The sequence below is a fragment of the Lagenorhynchus albirostris genome, chromosome 9, assembly GCF_949774975.1.
Source record: "Lagenorhynchus albirostris chromosome 9, mLagAlb1.1, whole genome shotgun sequence".
Lineage (NCBI taxonomy): Eukaryota > Metazoa > Chordata > Mammalia > Artiodactyla > Delphinidae > Lagenorhynchus > Lagenorhynchus albirostris.
The window spans coordinates 60,083,130-60,102,725 of NC_083103.1; the positions used below are offsets into that span (position 1 = coordinate 60,083,130).

A 19,596-nucleotide genomic window follows, 5' to 3' on the forward strand; every position below is an offset into this window, starting at 1 on the left:
CATGTGCTAACTACTTGTGGACATTGTTACTTAATTGATTCTCCTGAGTTTTACTGGTGACTTGGGCACTGCCCTACTTCTCCAGAGCCAAGATTTATATACAAATTGGAGTCTTTCCCAAATAGTCACTTCTCAAGAGGTGTAAAGGCTCTCTTGTTCTTTGTGATCATTGCCTCTAAGCTTGTAATACCCCAGAACCATTCCTGTTTTTTGCAGCTTTTGGGTTATGGCTGTCCCTCAATCTGATTCATTATATTGATATTTTCTTTCAGGGATTCCTTAACATTTCTTGTCTGTTCGTGGTGTTCTTGTCTGTTTTTCTTGTCCTTTATGGCTTTAAAAAATATCTTTCTATTATTTTCAAGAATTTAAGAGAAGAAATGGTGAGATAGTGTGTGTGCTTAGTCTGCAGTTTTGATCTAGTCTTCTTGTTTATAATAAAAATAATGTTATGAAAAAGTGACAAAATACATAGTGATAAAAATAACATCACCCCTATTTGCATAGTGACTATTTTGGTTTATTTCTTCCACTTTTTTCCAAAATATTAAGATAAATTTATCTATCTAGCACCTATATTGCATAGAACGCATTTTTTTCATATAATTATAAGCTGCGCAGTTGGGATTTCACTTTCCAAGAGAATTGTCTGAGACCTGCTCTTTGGTGACCCTCACTTGGCCTCTCTACATTCACAGTAAGTGTAGCTATTCAACCATTTAATCTACTGCTGTGGCTTGACTAGAAGGCTGACTGAGTAAGGACATGTAAGCTGGAAAAATGGTCTGTTATCCTTGCATCCAGAGTACATCTCTGTTATATAGGATAGGGATAGTTGTCTCCCTAGGAGGTTTAGAGTTAATGTGTTGTTTCTTTTTTCAAGATATTTTATTGTCAATTTAAAATTAAATTATTATTATTTTTTCTCTCACCCATAGTTCACTTAGCAGCCATGGAAGGCCACCTTCACTGTTTTAAATTCCTACTCAGTAGAATGAGCAGTGCCTCCCAAGCTTTGAAAGCCTTCAATGATAATGGAGAAAATGTATTGGACCTAGCCCAGAGGTTCTTTAAGCAGAACATTTTACAGTTTATCCAGGGGGCTGAGTATGAAGGAAATGATCCAAAAGATCAAGAAAGTAAGTAATAAACCTGAAGTGTTTTAGCATTTAATAAGTAGAATAAATGGAGGAGGAAAAGAAAGGAGTTATAAGACATGTTATATTAAAATATGTTATGTATCATTGTCCACACATTCATCCAGATTCTCTTCTTTATATGAAATATTTTAAGCAGAAATATAGAGAGATTAATGTAATATAATGAATACTTTTTTTTAACATCTTTATTGGAGTATAATTGCTTTACAATGGTGTGTTAGTTTCTGCATTATAACAAATTGAATCAGCTATACATATACATATATCCCCATATCCCCTCCCTTTTGCGTCTCCCTCCCACCCTCCCTATCCCACCCCTGTAGGTGGACACAAAGCAGCGAGCTGATCTCCCTGTGCTATGCGGCTGATTCCCACTAGCTATCTGTTTTACATTTGGTAGTGTATATATGTCCATGCCACTCTCTTACTTCGTCCCAGCTTACCCTTACCCCTCCCCGTGTCCTCAAGGCTGTTCTCTATGTCTGTGTCTTTATTCCTGTCCTGCCCCTAGATTCTTCAGAACCATTTTTTTTTTAGGTTACATATATATGTGTTAGCATATGCTATTTGTTTTTCTCTTTCTGACTTTCTTCACTCTGTATGACAGTCTCTAGGTCCATCCACCTCACTACAAATAACTCAATTTCATTTCTTTTTATGGCTGAGTAATATTCCATTGTATATATGTGCCACATCTTCTTTATCCATTCATCTGTCGACGGGCACTTAGGTTGCTTCCATGTCCTGGCTATTGTAAATAGTGCTGCAATGAACATTGTGGTACATGACACATTTTGAATTACGGTTTTCTCAGGGTATATGCCCAGTAGTGGGATTGCTGGGTCGTATGGTAGTTCTATTTTTAGTTTTATAAGGAACCTCCATACTGTTCTCCATAGTGGCTGTATCAATTTACATTCCCACCAGCAGTCAAGAGGGTTCCCTTTTCTCCACACCCTCTCCAGCATTTATTGTTTGTAGATTTTTTGATGATGGCCATTCTGACTGGTGTGAGGTGATACCTCATTGTAGTTTTGATTTGCATTTCTCTAATGATTAGTGATGTTGAGCATCCTTTCATGTGTTCGTTGGCAATCTGTATATCTTCTTTGGAGAAATGTCTATTTAGGTCTTCTGCCCATTTTTGGATTGGGTTCTTTGGTTTTTTGATATTGAGCTGCATGAGCTGCTTGTAAATCTTGGAGATTAATCCTTTGTCAGTTGCTTTGTTTGCAAATATTTTCTCCCATTCTGAGGGTTGTCTTTCGTCTTGTTTATGGTCTCCTTTGCTGTGCAAAAGCTTTTAAGTTTCATTAGGTCCCATTTGTTTAGTTTTGTTTTTATTTCCATTTCTCTAGGAGGTGAGTCAAAAAGGATCTTGCTGTGATTTACGTCATAGAGTGTTCTGCCTATGTTTTCCTCTAAGAGTTGTATAGTATCTGGCCTTATATTTAGGTCTTTAATCCATTTTGAGTTTATTTTTGTGTATGGTGTTAGGGAGTGTTCTAATATCATTCTTTTGCATGTAGCTGTCGAGTTTTCCCAGCACTACTTATTGAAGAGGCTGTCTTTTCTCCATTGTATATTCTTGCCGCCTTTATCAAAGATAAGGTGCCCATATGTGCGTGGGTTTATCTCTGGGCTTTCTATCCTGTTCCACTGATACATAGTTTTCTTTTTGTGCCAGTACCATGCTGTCTTGATTACTGTAGCTTTGTAGTATAGTCTGAAGTCCGGGAGCCTGATTCCTTCAGCTCCATTTTTCTTTCTCAAGATTGCTTTGGCTCTTTGGGGTCTTTTGTGTTTCCATACAAATTGTGAGATTTTTTGTTCTAGTTCTGTGAAAAATGCCACTGGTAGTTTGATAGGGATTGCATTGAATCTGTAGATTGCTTTGGGTAGTATAGTCATTTGACAATGTTGATTCTTCCAATCCAAGAACATGGTATATCTCTCCATCTGTTTGTGCCATCTTTAATTTCTTTCATCATTGCCTTATAGTTTTCTGCATACAGGTCTTTTATCTCGTTAGGTAGGTTTATTCCTAGGTATTTCATTCTTTTTGTTGTGGTAAATGGGAGTGTTTCCTTAGTTTCTCTTTAAGATTTTTTGTCATTACTGTATAGGAATGCAAGAGATTTCTGTGGTTTAATTTTGTATCCTGCTACTTTACCAAATTCATTGATTAGCTCTAGTAGTTTTCTGGTAGCATCTTTAGGATTCTCTACGTATAGTATCATGTCATCTGCAAACAGTGACAGTTTTACTTCTTTTCCAATTTGGATTCCTTTTATTTCTTTTTCTTCTCTGATTGCTGTGGCTAAAACTTCCAAAACTATGTTGAATAATAGTGGTGGGAGTGGGCAACCTTTTCTTGTTCCTGATCTTAGTGGAAATGTTTTCAGTTTTTCACCATTGAGGATGATGTTGGCTGTGGGTTTGTCATATATGACCTTTATTATGTTGAGGTAAGTTCTGTCTGTGCCTACTTTCTGGAGGGTTTTTATCATAAATGGGTGTTGAATTTTGTCGAAAGCTTTCTCTGCATCTACTGAGATGATCATATGGTTTATATCCTTCAGTTTGTTAATATGGTTTATCACATTGATTGATTTGCATATATTGAAGAATCCTGGCATTCCTGGGATAAACCCCACTTGATCATGGTGTATGATCCTTTTAATGTGTTGTTGGATTCTGTTGGCTAGTATTTTGTTGAGGATTTTTCCATCTATGTTCATCAGTGATATTGGCCTGTAGTTTTCTTTCTTTGTGACATCTTTGTCTGGTTTTGGTATGAGGGTGATGGTGGTCTCGTAGAATGAGTTTGGGAGTGTACCTCTCTGTGGTATATTTTGGAAGAGTTTGAGAAGGATAGGTGTTAGCTCTTCTCTAAATGTTTGATAGAATTCGCCTGTGAAGCCATCTGGTCCTGGGCTTTTGTTTGTTGGGAGATTTTTTTTTTTTTTTGGAGGTACGCAGGCCTCTCACTGTTGTGGCCTCTCCCATTGCGGAGCACAGGCTCCAGACGTGCAGGCTCAGCAGCCATGGCTCACGGGCCCAGCCACTCCGCGGCATGTGGGATCTTCCTGGACTGGGGCACGAACCCATGTCCCCTGCATCGGCAGGCGGACTCTCAACCACTGCGCCACCAGGGAAGCCCTGTTGGAAGACTTTTTATCATAGTTTCGATTTTAGTGCTTATGATTGGTCTGTTTGTTTTCTGTTTCTTCCTGGTTCAGTGTCAGAGGGTTGTGCTTTTCTTAGAATTTGTCCATTTCTTCCAGGTTGTCGATTTTACTGGCTTATAGTTGCTTGTAGTAATCTCTTATGGTCCTTTGTATTTCTGCAGTGTCAGTTGTTATTTCTCCTTTTTCATTTCTAAGTATATTGATTTGAGTCTTCTCCCTATTTTTCTTTATGAGTCTGGCTAATGGTTTATCTATTTTGTTTATCTTCTCTAAGAACCATCTTTTAATTTTATTGATCTTTGCTATTGTTTCCTTCATTTCTTTTTCATTTATTTCTGATCTGATCTTTATGATTTCTTTCCTTCTGCTAACTGTGGGGTTTTTTTGTTCTTCTTTCTCTAATTGCTTTAGGTGTAAGGTTAGGTTGTTTATTTGAGATTTTTCTTGTTTCTTGAGGTAGGATTGTATTGCATAAACTTCCCTCTTAGAACTGCTTTTGCTACACCCCATAGGTTTTGGGTCATCATGTTTTCATTGTCATTTGTTTCTAAGTGTTTTTTGATTTCTTCTTTGATTTCTTCAGTGATCTCTTCGTTTTTAAGTAGTGTATTGTTTAGCCTCCATGTGTTTGTATTTTTTACAGATCTTTTCCTGTAATTGATATTTAGTCTCATAGCAGTGTGGTTGGAAAAGATACTTGTTACAATTTCCGTTTACTTATATTTACCAAGGCTTGATTTGTGACCCAAGATATGACTTATCCTGGAGAATGTGCCATGAGCACTTGAGAAGAAAGTGTATTCTGTTATTTTTGGATGGAATGTCCTATAAATATCAATTAAGTCCATCTTGTTTAATGTATCATTTAAAGCTTGTGTTTCCTTATTTATTTTCATTTTGGTTGATCTGTCCATTGGTGAAAGTGGGGTGTTAAAGTCCCCTATTATGATTGTGTTACTGTCAATTTCCCCTTTTATGCCTGGTAGCATTTCCCTTATGTATTGAGGTGCCCCTATGTTGGGTGCATAAATATTTACAGTTGTTACACCTTCTTGGATTGATTCCTTGATCATTATGAAGTGTCCTTCTTTGTCTCTTGTAATAGTCTTTATCTTAAAGTCTATTTTGTCTGATATGAGAGTTGCTACTCCAGCTTTCTTTTGATTTCCATTTGCATGGAATATCTTTTTACATCCCCTCACTTTCAGTCTGTATGTGTCCCTAGGTCTGAAGTGGGTCTCTTGTAGACACCATATATATGGGTCTTGTTTTTGTATCCATTCAGCCAGTCTATGTCTTTTGGTTGGAACATTTAATCCATTTACATTTATGGTAGTTATTGATATGTATGTTCCTGTTACCATTTTCTTAATTGTTTTGGGTTTGTTATTGTAAGTCTTTTCCTTCTTTTGTGTTTCCTGCCTAGAGAAGTTTCTTTAGCATTTGTTGTAAAGCTGGTTTGGTGGTACTGAATTCTTAGATTTTGCTTGTCTGTAAAGGTTTTAATTTCTCCGTTGAATCTGAATGAGATCCTTGCTGCGTATTTTTCCCTTTCATCACTTCAAGTATGTCCTGCCACTCCCTTCTGGCTTACAGAGTGGCTGCTGAAAGATCAGCTGTTAACCTTCTGGGGATTCCCTTGTATGTTATTTGTTGCTTTTGCCTTGCTGCTTTTAATATTTTTTCTTTGTATTTAATTTCTGATAGTTTGATTAATATGTGTCTTGGGCATATGTGTCTTGGCATGTTTCTCCTTGGATTTATCCTGTATGGGACTCTGTGCTTCCTGGACTCCATTCACTCTTTCCTTTCCCATATTAGGGAAGTTTTCAACTATACAACTATAATCTCCTCAAATATTTTCGCAGTCCCTTTTTTTTTCTCTTCTTCTTCTGAGACCCCTGTAATTTGAATGTTGATGCGTTTAATGTTGTCCCGGAGGTCTCTGAGACTGTCCTCAATTCTTTTCATTCTTTTTTCTTTATTCTGCTCTGCGGTAGTTATTTCCACTATTTTATCTTCCAGGTCACTTATCTGTTCTTGTGCCTCAGTTATTCTGCTATTGATTCCTTCTAGAGAATTTTTAATTTCATTTATTGTGTTGTTCATCATTGTTTGTTTGCTCTTTAGTTCTTCTAGGTCCTTGTTAAACGTTTCTCGTATTTTCTCCATTCTATTTCCAAGATTTTACATCATCTTTACTGTCATTACTCTGAATTCTTTTTCAGGTAGGCTACCTATTTCCTCTTCATTTGTTTGGTTTGGTGGGTTTTTACCTTGCTCCTTCATCTGCTGCATATTTCTCTGTCTTCTCATTTTGTTTAACTTACTATGTTTGGGGTCTCCTTTTCACAGGCTGCAGGTTCGTAGTTCCTGTTGTTTTTGGTGTCTGCCCCTAGTGGGTGAGGTTGGTTCAGTGGGTTATGTAGGCTTCCTGGTGGAGGGGTCTGGTGCCTGTGTTCTAGTGGGTCGGACTGGATCTTGTCTTTCTGGTGGGCAGGACTGCTTCTGGTGGTGTGTATTGGGGTGTCTATGACCTTATTATGATTTTAGGCAGCCTCTCTGCTAATGGGTGGGGTTGTGTTCTTGTCTTGCTAGTTTTTTGGCATAAGATGTCCACCACTGTAGCTTCCTGGTTGTTGAGTGGAGCTGGGTCTTAGCGTTGAGATGGAGATCTCTGGGAGAGCTTTTGCTGTTTGATATTACTTGGGGCCGGGAGGTCTCTGGTGGACCAGTGTCCTGAACTTGGCTCTCCCACCTCAGAGGCTCAGGCCTGACACCCGGCTGGAGCACCAAGACCCTTTGAGCCACACAGCTCAGAAGAAAAGGGAGAAAAAGAAAGAAAGAAAAGTAAATAAATAAATAAATTTATTTTAAAAAATATAAAATATTATTAATAATAAAAAATTAAGAAGTAAAATAAATAAATAAAAAGGAAAGGAAGAATGGAAAACAAAAAACGAAAGAAACGAAAAAACAAATCCACCAATGATAAGAAGCGCTAAAAACTATACCAAAGGGCTTCCCTGGTGGCGCAGTGGTTGAGAGTCCGCCTGCCGATGCAGGAGACACGGGTTCGTGCCCCGGCCTGGGAAAATCCCACATGCCGCGGAGTGGCTGGGCCCGTGAGCCATGGCCGCTGAGCCTGCAAATCCGGAGGCTGTGCTCCGCAACGGAAGAGGCCACAACAGTGAGAGGCCTGCATACTGCCAAAAAAAAAAAAAAACTATACCAAAAAAAAAGGGACAGACAGAACCCTAGGACTAATGGCAGAAAGCTATACAGACAAAATCACATGAAGAAGCATACACATACACACTCACAAAAAGAGAAAAAGGGAAAATAAAATATATATATATTAAAAAAAGAGCAATCAAATCAGTAAACAAATCTACCAGTAATAATAAGCTCTAAATACTAAACTAAGATAAACATAAAACCAGAAAGAAATTAGTTGCAGAAAGCACACCCCAAGTCTACAGTTGTTCCCAAAGTCCACCATCTCAATTTTGGGATAATTCGTTGTTTATTCAGGTATTCCACAGATGCAGGGTACATGACGTTGATTGTGGAGATTTAATCCACTGCTCCTGAGGCTGCTGGGAGAAATTTCGCTTTCTCTTTGTTGGCACAGCTCCTGGGGTTCAGCTTTGGATTTGGCCCTGCCTCTGTGTGTAGGTTGCCTGAGGGCGTCTGTTCCCCACCCAGACAGGAGGGGGTTAAAGGTGCCACTGATTAGGGGGCTCTGGCTCACTCAGGCCAGGGAGAGGGAGGGGAATGCAGGGCGAGTCTGCTGCTGCAGAGGCTGGCGTGACGTTGCAGTGTGTTATCCCAGGGAAGTTGTCCCTGGATCAGAGGACCCTGGCAGTAGCGGGCTGCACAGGCTCCCGAGAGGGAAGCTGTGGATAGTGACCTGTGCTTGCACGCAGGCATCTTGGTGGCTGCAGTAGCAGCCTTAGCGTCTCATGCCCGTCTCTGGTGTCTGCTCTGATAGACACAGCTTGCGCCCGTCTCTGGAGCTCGTTTTGGTGGTGCTCTGAATCCCCTCTCCTCGCGCACCCCAAAACAATGGTCTCTTGCCTCTTAGGCAAGTCCAGGCTTTTTCCTGGACTCCCTCCTGGCTAGCTGTGGAGCATTAGCCCCCTTCAGGCTGTGTTCACGCAGCCAACCCCAGTCCTCTCCCTGGGATCTGAGCAAAGCCGGAGCCTCAGCTCCCAGCCCCCACCCGCCCCGGCGGGTGAGCAGACAAACCTCTCGGGCTGGTGAGTGCTGGTCAGCACCGATCCTCTGTGCAGGAATCTCTCCACTTTGCCCTCCACACCCCTGTTGCTGTGCTCTCCTCCGTGGCTCCGAAGCTTCCTCCCCCCCCCGCCCCCCCCCCCCCCCCCCCCCCCCCCGTCTCCGCCAGTGAAGGGGCCTCCTGGTGTGTGGAAACTTTTCCTCCTTCACAGCTCCCTCCCACTGGTGCAGGTCCCGTCCCTATTCTTTTGTCTCTGTTTTTTCTTTTGCCCTACCCACGTACGTGGGGAGTGTCTTGCCTTTTAGGAAGTCTGAGGTCTTCTGCCAGAGTTCAGTAGGTGTTCTGTAGGAGCTGTTCCACATGTAGATGTATTTTTGATGTATTTGTGGGGAGGAAGGTGATCTCCACATCTTACTCCTCTGCCATCTTGAGAGTCTTCAGTGAACACTCTTTATACCACTAGATTTAAGAATAAAATATTATAGATAAGATACACTTGAAGCTTCCTGGTTCTCTCTCCCTAATACCATTCATTTCCTTTTCTCCCTCAGAGGTAACCATTATTTTGGATTTATAATTCCATTCTATGGTTTTATATTTAGTATATATATACTCACAAAAATTTGCAGTATCATTTTGTGTATTTTTAGTTTAACAGACTAAACTGTTATATCTAATAAGAAATCCTAAAATTCAGCAGCTTAAATTATATAGAAGTTTATTTCTTTTATATAATAGCCCTGGTTGGAGAGTGCATCTGTTCTATGTAGTCATTCAGGGACCTGTTATCTTCCTAACTAGCTCTCTCTAGTTGTTGCTAATCCAGCAGGAGGTGGGGAGAGAACAAGAGTATAAGCTAGGATTTTTTTTTTTTTTTTTTGCGGTACGCAGGCCTCTCACTGTTGCGGCCTCTCCCCTTGCGGAGCACAGACTCCGGACACGCAGGCTCAGCAGCCATGGCTCATGGGCCCAGCCACTCCGTGGCATGTGGGATCTTCCCGGACCGGGGCACGAACCTGTGTCCCCTGCATCGGCAGGCCTATTCTCAACCACTTCGCCACCAGGGAAGCCCTAAGCTAGGATTTTTAAGGTCTAATTTGCAGTCATCACTTTTGCTAACATTCTATTTGCAAGAGTTTAGTCACATGGCCACACCCAGCTGCAAGGAAGCCTGGATAATTTAGTACCCAGCTGAGAGGCCTCAGCTCAGATGCAGCTCTTGTTACTGTGGAAGGAAGGGGATTTTAGTGGACAACTAGAAGTCTTTGAAACTTCTTTTAAAACTTTATAAAAATGGCATGAAATAGTAATGTATACTTCTCTCTTTCTTTTTTCACAAAATGTTATGATTTTTGAGGTTTATTAGACAGATAGATGTATTCTAGTTTATTCTTGTAAATTGTTTGTGGTATTGCATTTAATAAAACACTGTTTATCCATTCTCCGATTTGACGTTTAGATTGTTTACAGTTTTCAGAATTACAATCACGGTGGTAATTGATATTCTTGTATGTGTCCTTGTTTACATGCACAGGATTTTTTTTGTTTGTGTTTTTTTTGGTTTTTTTTGTGGTGCGTGGGCCTCACTATTGTGGCCTCTCCTGTTGCGGAGCACAGGCTCCAGACGTGCAGGCTCAGTGGCCATGGCTCACGGGCCCAGCCGCTCTGCGGCATGTGGGATCTTCCTGGACCGAGGCACGAACCCATGTCCCCTACATCGGCAGGCAGACTCTCAACCACTGCGCCACCAGGGAAGCCCCAGGATGTTCTTTAGAGAAGTGCTTCCCTACCCTTTTCACACTTTGCCCACATAGAAAATGATATTTGTGTGGCATACTGGTACTGTTGGATGAGGCTTCTTGAGGTACTGCCTATCTTCTCTGAAGATTGAGAGTTAAGAGCACTGCCTTGGTAAATAGTTGGGAAACTCTACTTTAGGTTTTGCTTGTTGGGATATGCCCATTTTCAGTATAAATAGTTATAAATGCTGCATTCTTTATCAGAGTGGTTGTAGTAATTTACACTCTCATCAGCAATGTTTGGTGAGAATTTAGAGAAACAATATTCAGTATTGTCAGACGTAAAAATTTTTGCCACTTAGTTGGGTATGAAGAGGTTTAACTTGTGTTTTTATTTGCATTTTTTTGATTACTAATGAGGCTGAACATTGTTTAGTAAAGTTATTGGCTATTCTAGTTTTCTATTGAATTGCCTGTAAAATTGTGTTCTTTGTCCTTTTCTAAATAATTTGAGCTGTTTTATATAGTTCTGATACCAATCATTTATTAATTTTATCTGATATAGATATTTTCTCTCACACTGTGGCTTGTTTTTTCACAAATGATACCCTTGTTTAAAAAAAGCAACTTTATTAAAGTATGATTTACATAAAATAAACTGTATTTATTTAAAGTATGCAGTTCATCTCAAATGTTTTTTCATACCCTCTTGTAGTTCATCCCTCTTTTCACCCTGGCCGCACACAGCCACTGATTTGTTTTCTGTCACTATAGATTAGTTTGGGTTTTCTAATGGAAATGGATTTCTAATGGGTTTCTCTAATCTTTTGAGATTCATTTGTGTTGTGTATATTAGAAGTTCGTTACTCTTTATTGCTGAATAGTATTCCATTGTATGGATGCATATTTTGTTTATGCATTCTGTCTTATTGGTAGGTCTCTTTGCCAGTACTACAAAGTGTTTTTTTTTTTTGAAAGAGAGGAAGCAAGCTCTCGTGTCTCTCTTTTTTTTTTTTAAATAAATTTATTTATTTTATTTTTGGTTGCATTGGGTCTTCGTTGCTGCACGGGGGCTTTCTCTGGTTGCGGTGAGTGGGGGCTACCCTACTGTTCGTTGCGGTGCGCGGGCTTCTCATTGCAGTGGCTTCTCTTGTTGCGGAGCACAGGCTCTAGGTGCACAGGCTTCAGTAGTTGTGGTTCGTGGGTTCTAGAGTGCAGGCCCAGTAGTTGTGGTGCACTGGCTTAGTTGCTCTGCGGTGTGTGGAATCTTCCCAGACCAGGGCTTGAGCCCATGTCCCCTGCATTGGCAGGCAGATTCTTAACCACTGCACCACCAGGGAAGCCCAGTACTACACAGTTTTTATTACTGTAGCTTTATAGTAAGACTTACAGTCAGGTATTATAAGTCTCCAACTTTGTCCTTTTTAAAATACTCCTTGGGTATTCTAGGTTGTTTCCTTTCCATATGTAGAAATGAGAATAGCTACCTCAGGGTTGTTGAGGGGGTTAAATGAGGCAATCCTTACAAGTGCGTACTACCATGCTTGGCATTCAGTAAGGGCTCAGTATATCTCGTTGTTATCATTAAAAACATTTTATTAAGTATTTACTATGTGCTAGGCACTAGGTCAGGTGTATTCACACCTGTCTGTGTCTATGTTTATGTATAGATACACACATATACTTTATCTCCTTCCAGTTTCTTTTGCTTTCTTCACTTGTAAACGGGGAGGGAGTGGTCTATGCAAATGTAGGACTTGAGACCAAGTATGTCTTTATACAAAGGGTTGAAAATGACCATCTCCTTGTGTTTTGTGGTGGCCTGAGAGAAACAGGGAAGATGGCAAGAATAGTTCTGGTACATATATTCCTGGCATGTTTGAGATCCTGAGGGATGGAAAGACTACACAGTTAATAATAATCTTATTTTATGATTCTCTTTTTATTACTTGTCATTGCATCAACTGAACTAATTCCAATGTAACATTCTCATAGTTGAGTTAATACTGAAACCTGAAATGTGTGACTGATTAAGGCAGGGAAAAGGAACGAATTCCTATGTTTCCTGAAATGCTGAATTTTTAATTCATAGCTTTAGCATTTCCAGGTCATGTGGCTGCCTTTAAGGGTGATTTGGCAATGCTTAAGAAATTAATAGAAGATGGAGTAATCAATATTAATGAACGTGATAATAATGGATCAACTCTTATGCATAAAGGTAAGTTATGATTCCTGCTTCATCTTCAGTTCTGACACAATTGCTGTTGAGTTATTTAGCTTTTATTTTTTATTTATTTTTTTAAAAAATTATTTATTATTTATTTTTGGCTGTGTTGGGTCTTTGCTGCTGCGCACTGGCTTTCTCTAGTTGGGGCGAGCAGGGGCTACTCTTTGTTGTGGTGCGCGGGCTTCTCATTGCAGTGGCTTCTCTTGTTGCGGAGCACAGGCTCTAAGCACACGGGCTTCAGTAGTTGTGGCACATGGGCTTAGTTGCTCCACGGCATGTGGGATCTTCCCGGACCAGGGCTCGGACCCATGTCCCCTGCATTGGCAGGCGGATTCTTAACCACTGCGCCACCAGGGAAGTCCCCCCTCAGGTTTCTTGACTGAGGTTACACAGCTAGTAAGAGCAAAGCTGAGGTTTCATTCATTTTTTTCCATTCATTTATTCATCAACTCTATAGACGTTTATTGAGTGTCTTTATATGCCAGCCACTTGCTAAGTTCTGTCCTGTCCTGCAATCTGTTGTTTAGTGGACTTAAACTCAGATCTTTTTAGACTGAGTTTCCCCCCAACAGTTTCCCTGCATTTTGAGATGGACCTAGAAGGAGGGGAGAAATTAGATGATCATATGATTGAGTGATGGGCACTAGGTGAGAAGACACATAAGCAGAGTTGTGGAGGTGAAAATTAATATTGAGTGCATGTGTTTTAAGGAAAGGTGGTGAACAGTTTAGGTAATCAGTGAGGGGCCCTGAACATTTTGAGTTATGAGGGTCAGAGGAATAAGCTACTTATACAAGATGGCAAAAGATTTTCAAAGTCTTTCACATTCACACAGATTGCACTTACATTTGGCCTGGTACAAGATTGGTCAGGAGCTATGAATACAGTAGATGAGCACTGGATAAGGATTAGAAAAAACCTAGATTATAGTTTCAAATCTATTACTTACTGGCTGTATGATGTTAAATAGCCTCTTTGAGCTTCAACATCTATATCTGTATGTAAAGCTCTCTGCATAGGGGCTGAGTACAGCAGATACTTTATTAAATATTTGTCTAATGAATGAATAAATGAACTAGAGAAAATAACATCTGGCCAACCTACTTCTGCTGGTTATTGTAAGGATTAGTATTTACAAAAATACTCTGCAGTGGTACTGTCCAAAATTTTAGAAAATTGTTCTAATAACAGTAACTTTTTTGTGTGTACATTTTGTTTTGTTTTTACAGCTGCTGGGCAAGGCCACATAGAGTGTTTGCAGTGGCTAATTAAAATGGGAGCAGACAGTAATATTACCAACAAAGCAAGGGAGAAACCCAGTGATGTGGCTAAGAGGTATCCCTATCTGCTTTGCTTCTTTCTTTTGTTTTTAAAGTTTTGCATTTACTCTTCTATACTCAGAAATCTCTGAAGATTTCTGGATTATAGGACTCAGTCAAATGCTGATGGAATGATAATTTTCAAGCTGAATTGACATTTGACAACATATCAGCTCTCTAAAGCAGTGATTCTCAGCTGGGAGGTAGTAGTCCCCCTTCTTGCGGGGTGTGCATTTGGAAATGTGGGGAGGGGGTTGTCACAGTGATGGAGACCATCACTAATGTTTCATGAGGTCAGGTCCAGGAATGCCAGACATTCTACAGTGCTCAGAACAGTAGTGTACAACAAAGAATTGTCCCACCCAAATGCTGGTACCTGTTGAGAAATGCTGTGTGATAAAAAGGAGTAATCAAAAGGAGTCACATGGATTTTGAAACAAATTTTAATATTTATATTTGAATTAAATGTAACACCTATTATAGAACACCTCTAGCTCATTCAGGTCAGGCCCTCACAGAATATTTAGTTCATCCATTTGTTCATTTGATTGTTTTTTCATTCAACTTCCTGTATACTTACCATGCTCCACGTGCTATGGTTAGCATTAAGTTTACCAAGATGACAAAAAATAGTCCTTGCCCTCAAGAAACTTACAGTCTTGTGGAGAGACAAATGTACAAACATAACTTTTATTGATTATAATCAGTATGTCGTATTACATGTCATGTATAAGGTGCAGTAAGAGCACAGAAGAAAAAGTGCCCAAGTATTCCTGTTCTAAAGTTGTGGGGGAGAAATGTTAATACAGATGATGGTAAGAGTTATGAAGGCAACTGCGGGGGACAGAATTTATATAGAAGTCTGGGAAAACTTTTTTTTGGAGAAAGCAACATTTATGCTGACACTTGAAGGAGGAAGAGTTTTAAGATAACACCTTGTTTGTCTGAGGAACGCATGTGGTTCAGAACTGCTTGAATCTAAACTAGGAGTGTGGGCTAAAAGTTACACATGAGGCTTGATGGGATGCAAGGGCCTAATTATTCATTAAATTGCCATGCAATTTTTGTTTGTGAGTTCATGTTCCTTAAAATTTTGTCTGTGGGATCTCTTTGAAGCCATGGAATATGGTTTTGTTTTGCCACATAGTAGCATCATTATCAACTCAGGCCCACTATTTTTTATTTTTTAAAATAGCTTTATCAAGGTATAATTGGCATATAGTAAAGTACACATATTTGTACAGCACAAACTGATGAATTCTGATATATGTATATACCTGTGAAATCATCACCACAATCAAGATAGTGAACATATCCATCACCTCCTAAAATCTCCTTGTGCACCTTTGTAATCTCTCCCTCCTACTGCTTTCCACTGCCCCATCCCCAAACAGACACTAATTTGCTTTCTGTCACTATAGATTAGTTTGCATTTGCTAGAATTTTATATAAATGGAATCATACGGTATGTACTCTTATATATTTGGCTTTTTCCACTCAGCATAATTATTTTGAAAATCATTCATGTGTATTAGTGGTTCATCTCTTATTGCTGAGTAGTATTCCATTGACTGTGGAATTCCATAGTATTCCATAGTTTGCTTATCCCCTAATCTGTTGAAGGATATCTTGTTTGTATCTACTTTTTGGTGATTATGAATAAAGCTGCTATGAACATTCAGATACAGATTTTTGTGTGAACGTAAGTTTTCAGTTCACTTGAGTAATACGTAGGAGTAGGATTGCTGAGTCAGATGCTAAGAGGGTGTGTTTATCTTTATAAGAAACTGCCACAGTGCCTTCCAAAGTGACCACACCAATTTGCATTCCATCAGCAGTGGATGAGTGTTTCTGTTGCTTCTTACCTTGCCAGCATTTGATATTGTCAGAGTTTTTGATTTTCGTAATTCCAGTAGGTGTGTAGTGGTGTCTCATTGTGTTTTTTGTTTTTTCCTAATGGAAAATGATTTGGGGCATCTTTTCATATACATATTTGCCATTTGTATGTTTTCCTTTGGTGAAGTGACTGTTCAGATCTTTATCCACTTTTAAAACTTGGGTGGTTTTCTTATTGTTGAGTTTTAAGAACTCTTTCTATACTCTGGATACTAGTTCTTTCTCAGATTTTTGTTTTGTGAAGATTTTCTCCCAGTTGTGGTTTGTTTTTTCATTCTCTTAACAATGAAGAGCAAATTTTTTTTATCAATTTGCTCTTTTATGGGTTATGCTTTTGGTATCACATCTAAGAAATCTTTGATTTACACCAAGTCACAAAGATTTTCTTTTATGTTTTCTTTTAGACATTGTTATATATACAGTTTTAGGTTTTACATTAAGGTCTGTGATCCATTTTGAGTTAATTTTTGTATGTGGTATGAGGTATGTATCCAAGTTCTTTTTTTTGCATATGGATATCTAATTGTTCTAGCACCATTTGTTGAAAAAGCTGTCCTTTTTCTTCTATTGCCTTTGTGTCTTTGTCCACGTCAGGTGTCCATGTATGCGTGGGCTTATTTCCGTAGTCTGTATTTTATCCATTGATCTATTTGTCTGTCTTTATATCAGTATTACATGGGTGATTTAGTACTGTATCTGAATATATTCATAATTTCTGACCCACATTTCTTTGTCATTCATGCACCAAAGTGCTAGTGTGAGTGTAGTGTTATAGAAACAACCTTGAATCTGGCATAAAGCAAGTACTCAGTAAATGATAGCTGTGAAGTGACAATCTAGTAATAGAGATAACGAATTCTATTAACCGTACAACTTCCTATGTTTATTACTATATTGTTAATGATTTGCAGTACCTGGTGAAAGGTAAAGATATATGTGTGCATGTGCACATGGTTATGGAAGTGTGTGAACAAAATAAAATTTGAGGTTTTTATGTTTAGCGAGTAATTCTCCATGTCCTAAGAGAAAGCATTGAACATTTTTTTAAAAAAAATTAATTTATTTATTTTTGCTTAGGTTGGGTTTTTGTTGCTGTGCGCGGGCTTTCTCTAGTTGCAGTACGTGGGCTTCTCATTGCGGTGGCTTATTTTGCTGCAGAGCACGGCCTCTATGCGCCCAGGCTTCAGCGGTTGTGGCACACGGGCTCAGTAGTTATGCCTTGCGGGCTCTAGAGCGCAGGCTCAGTTGCTGTGGCGCACAGACTTAGTTGCTCCGCGGCATGTGGGATCTTCCCAGACCAGGGCTCAAATCCGTGTCCCCTGCATTGGCAGGCGGACTCTCAACCACTGCACCACCAGGGAAGTCCCAGCATTGAACATTTTAATTAGCAAAACTGTGGGAAAAATAATGCAGATTACATACAATCACAACAACAACTTGAAAACCAAGGGTATATTATTAGAAGCTTCATAGAGATGTGGGAAAGATCAAAGAAAATAAGAAATGTGGATATGAAAGTCATTATTTTTCCATTAAATTTCAAAGCCATGCTGAGTGCTTTGAGGGTTGAGGAAGGATGAAGATTAAGGGGGCTAGAGCTATAGTTTTCCCTAAAACTGGAACCAGAACTAATTCTATGATCTAAATTAGGCCATCAGGAAAAGGTAGTAAATACAGGTAAATCAAGTAGGGTGGTTCCGGGCTTTCTACTCAGTTGAGCAGTTCCGTTTGGGGACACACCAAATATTCTTTTGATATTGGGTCACTTCTTTCAGTTGGATTTTTGCCACTAAAAAATGGAATCTGGGAATTCCCAGGCGGTCCAGTAGTTAGGACTCCTCGCTTTCACTGCCGAGGGCCCGGGTTCAGTCCCTGGTCGGGCAGCTAAGATCCCACAAGCCCCGCGGCGTGGCCAAAAAAAAAAATTCTGGAATCATTCTTTAATATGACTGCTTGTCCTTAGTTTCCACTAACTGTTTGAATTCCCCGCATTGCTGGATATGCATCAAATTGTCACTGACCTTCAGATACAGTTTTCGTTCTTCATTGGTGCGTGAGTTGGTGGGATAATGTAGAGTGTAATTCCCTAAATTAAATGCAAACTGCTATTTCAATTTGAAAAAGATTGTGGATCTTGTAATTACTAATTCTTTTCTACAGGTTTGCCCATTTAGCAGCAGTAAAGCTATTGGAAGGACTACAGAAATATGATACAGATGATGAGAGTGAAATTGATGAAAATGATATTAAGTTTTTCATAAGACATGGTGTTGAGGGAAGCACTGATGCCAAAGATGATATAGGTCTCAGTGAGTCGGATAAAACAGATGCCAGAGGTAAGTGTGCCAACTCTTCCATGATTTTTCCTTTAAAAAATACCACAGATTTGAGAATTATTTTAAAGACAACTACCATCTACAAGGTAAAATACTTTGATATTTTTTGGGGAACCAGAACTAGTACAGATTTTTGTACTAGGGGTTGTTGAACATATAAAGAATGTGAGACATGATCTTTGTCCCTCAAAGAGGAAAGGGGTATTTTCCTGCCATATAACCCTGATTTCACTTCTCATGATATTTGTCAGAGAGCCATGGTTCATATGAATGGATGAGAAGAACTGTTTCAATGGCACTCTTTCATAGAAGAAAGGTGAGAAGGATCTTTTTGAACGGAGGCTAACCAAAGCAAAGGCAGCTGTAGTAAAGTGAGCAGAGCTTGGCACTGGATTCAGACATCAGAGCTTCACCTCTTTCTAGCTGTGTTACTTTCTGAACCTTGGTTTCCTCATCTGTAAAAATGAGAATATTAACGTAATGTCATCCCGCAGACTGCACTAGAGAATGGGAAGTGCCTAGAGGCTTAGTAAATGTCAATTCCCTTCCTCGTGATCTCTGGAAAGTATTTTCAGTTATTCTGGCAGGAAAAACTAGTACCAAAACTGTATTGTCTGAGAAAAACTTCTAATTCAGGTCTAAATTTAAAAAAAAAATTTTTTTTAAGAGCTCCCAGAACATCGTCAGGCAGAACCTCACTCTCCAGGTGATGGTAGAAGCCTCTTTCCTGGTGAATGCAACCTAAAAGATGCTGATATTAGGGGCTCCCAACAAGCAGCCCACCACAGTGAGGCTCAGAGTCAGTGATCCCTTCAGAATTTCCTGACAGCTTTATTTTAAATAGCTTCACTGAGATATAATTCACATACCATTCAATTTACCCATTTAAGGTGTACAATTTAATGGTTTTTAGTATATTCAGATTTGTGCAACCATTATTACAATAAAATTTGTAACATTTCCATCACCCCCCAAAAGAAACCTCATACCCATTAGTAGTCAATCCCCCTAACCTCTACCTTCTTCTCCCTTCCCCTTAAACCACCCCCCAATTAGGCAACTGCTAATCTACTGTCTGTCTCTATAGGTTTGCCTATTTGGGGCATTTCATATGAATGGGATGATACCATATATGGTTTTTTGTGACTGGTTTCTTTCACTTAGCACAATGTCTTCAAGGTTTATGCACATTGTAACGTGGATCATTACTTCATACTTTATTCCTTTTTATTGCCAAATAATATTTTTGTATGGATATACCACATTTTATTTTATTTTTAATTTTTTATTTTTTTTTTCCTAAATTTATTTGGCTGCACTGGGTCTTAGTTGTGGCATGCAGGATCTTTGTAGCGGCATGCAAGCTCTTAGTTGCAGCATGTGGGATCTAGTTCCCTGACCAGAGATCACACCCGGCCCCCCTGCATTGGGAATATGGAGTCTTAGCCACTGGACCACCAGGGAAGTCCCTATACCACATTTTATATA

General features: G+C 39.4%; 1 protein-coding gene across 1 annotated transcript in view; it reads left to right on the forward strand.

Moving 5' to 3' along the window:
• The window catches only part of ANKRD42 (ankyrin repeat domain 42), a 55,369-nt gene that overhangs the window by 19,920 nt on the left and 15,853 nt on the right, over positions 1-19,596 (forward strand). The window contains exons 6-9 of the mRNA XM_060160865.1: positions 939-1,139; positions 12,423-12,548; positions 13,787-13,892; positions 17,933-18,108. Of these exons, the coding sequence (XP_060016848.1) occupies positions 939-1,139; positions 12,423-12,548; positions 13,787-13,892; positions 17,933-18,108 (609 nt within the window). The remainder of the gene's footprint in view (positions 1-938; positions 1,140-12,422; positions 12,549-13,786; positions 13,893-17,932; positions 18,109-19,596) is intronic.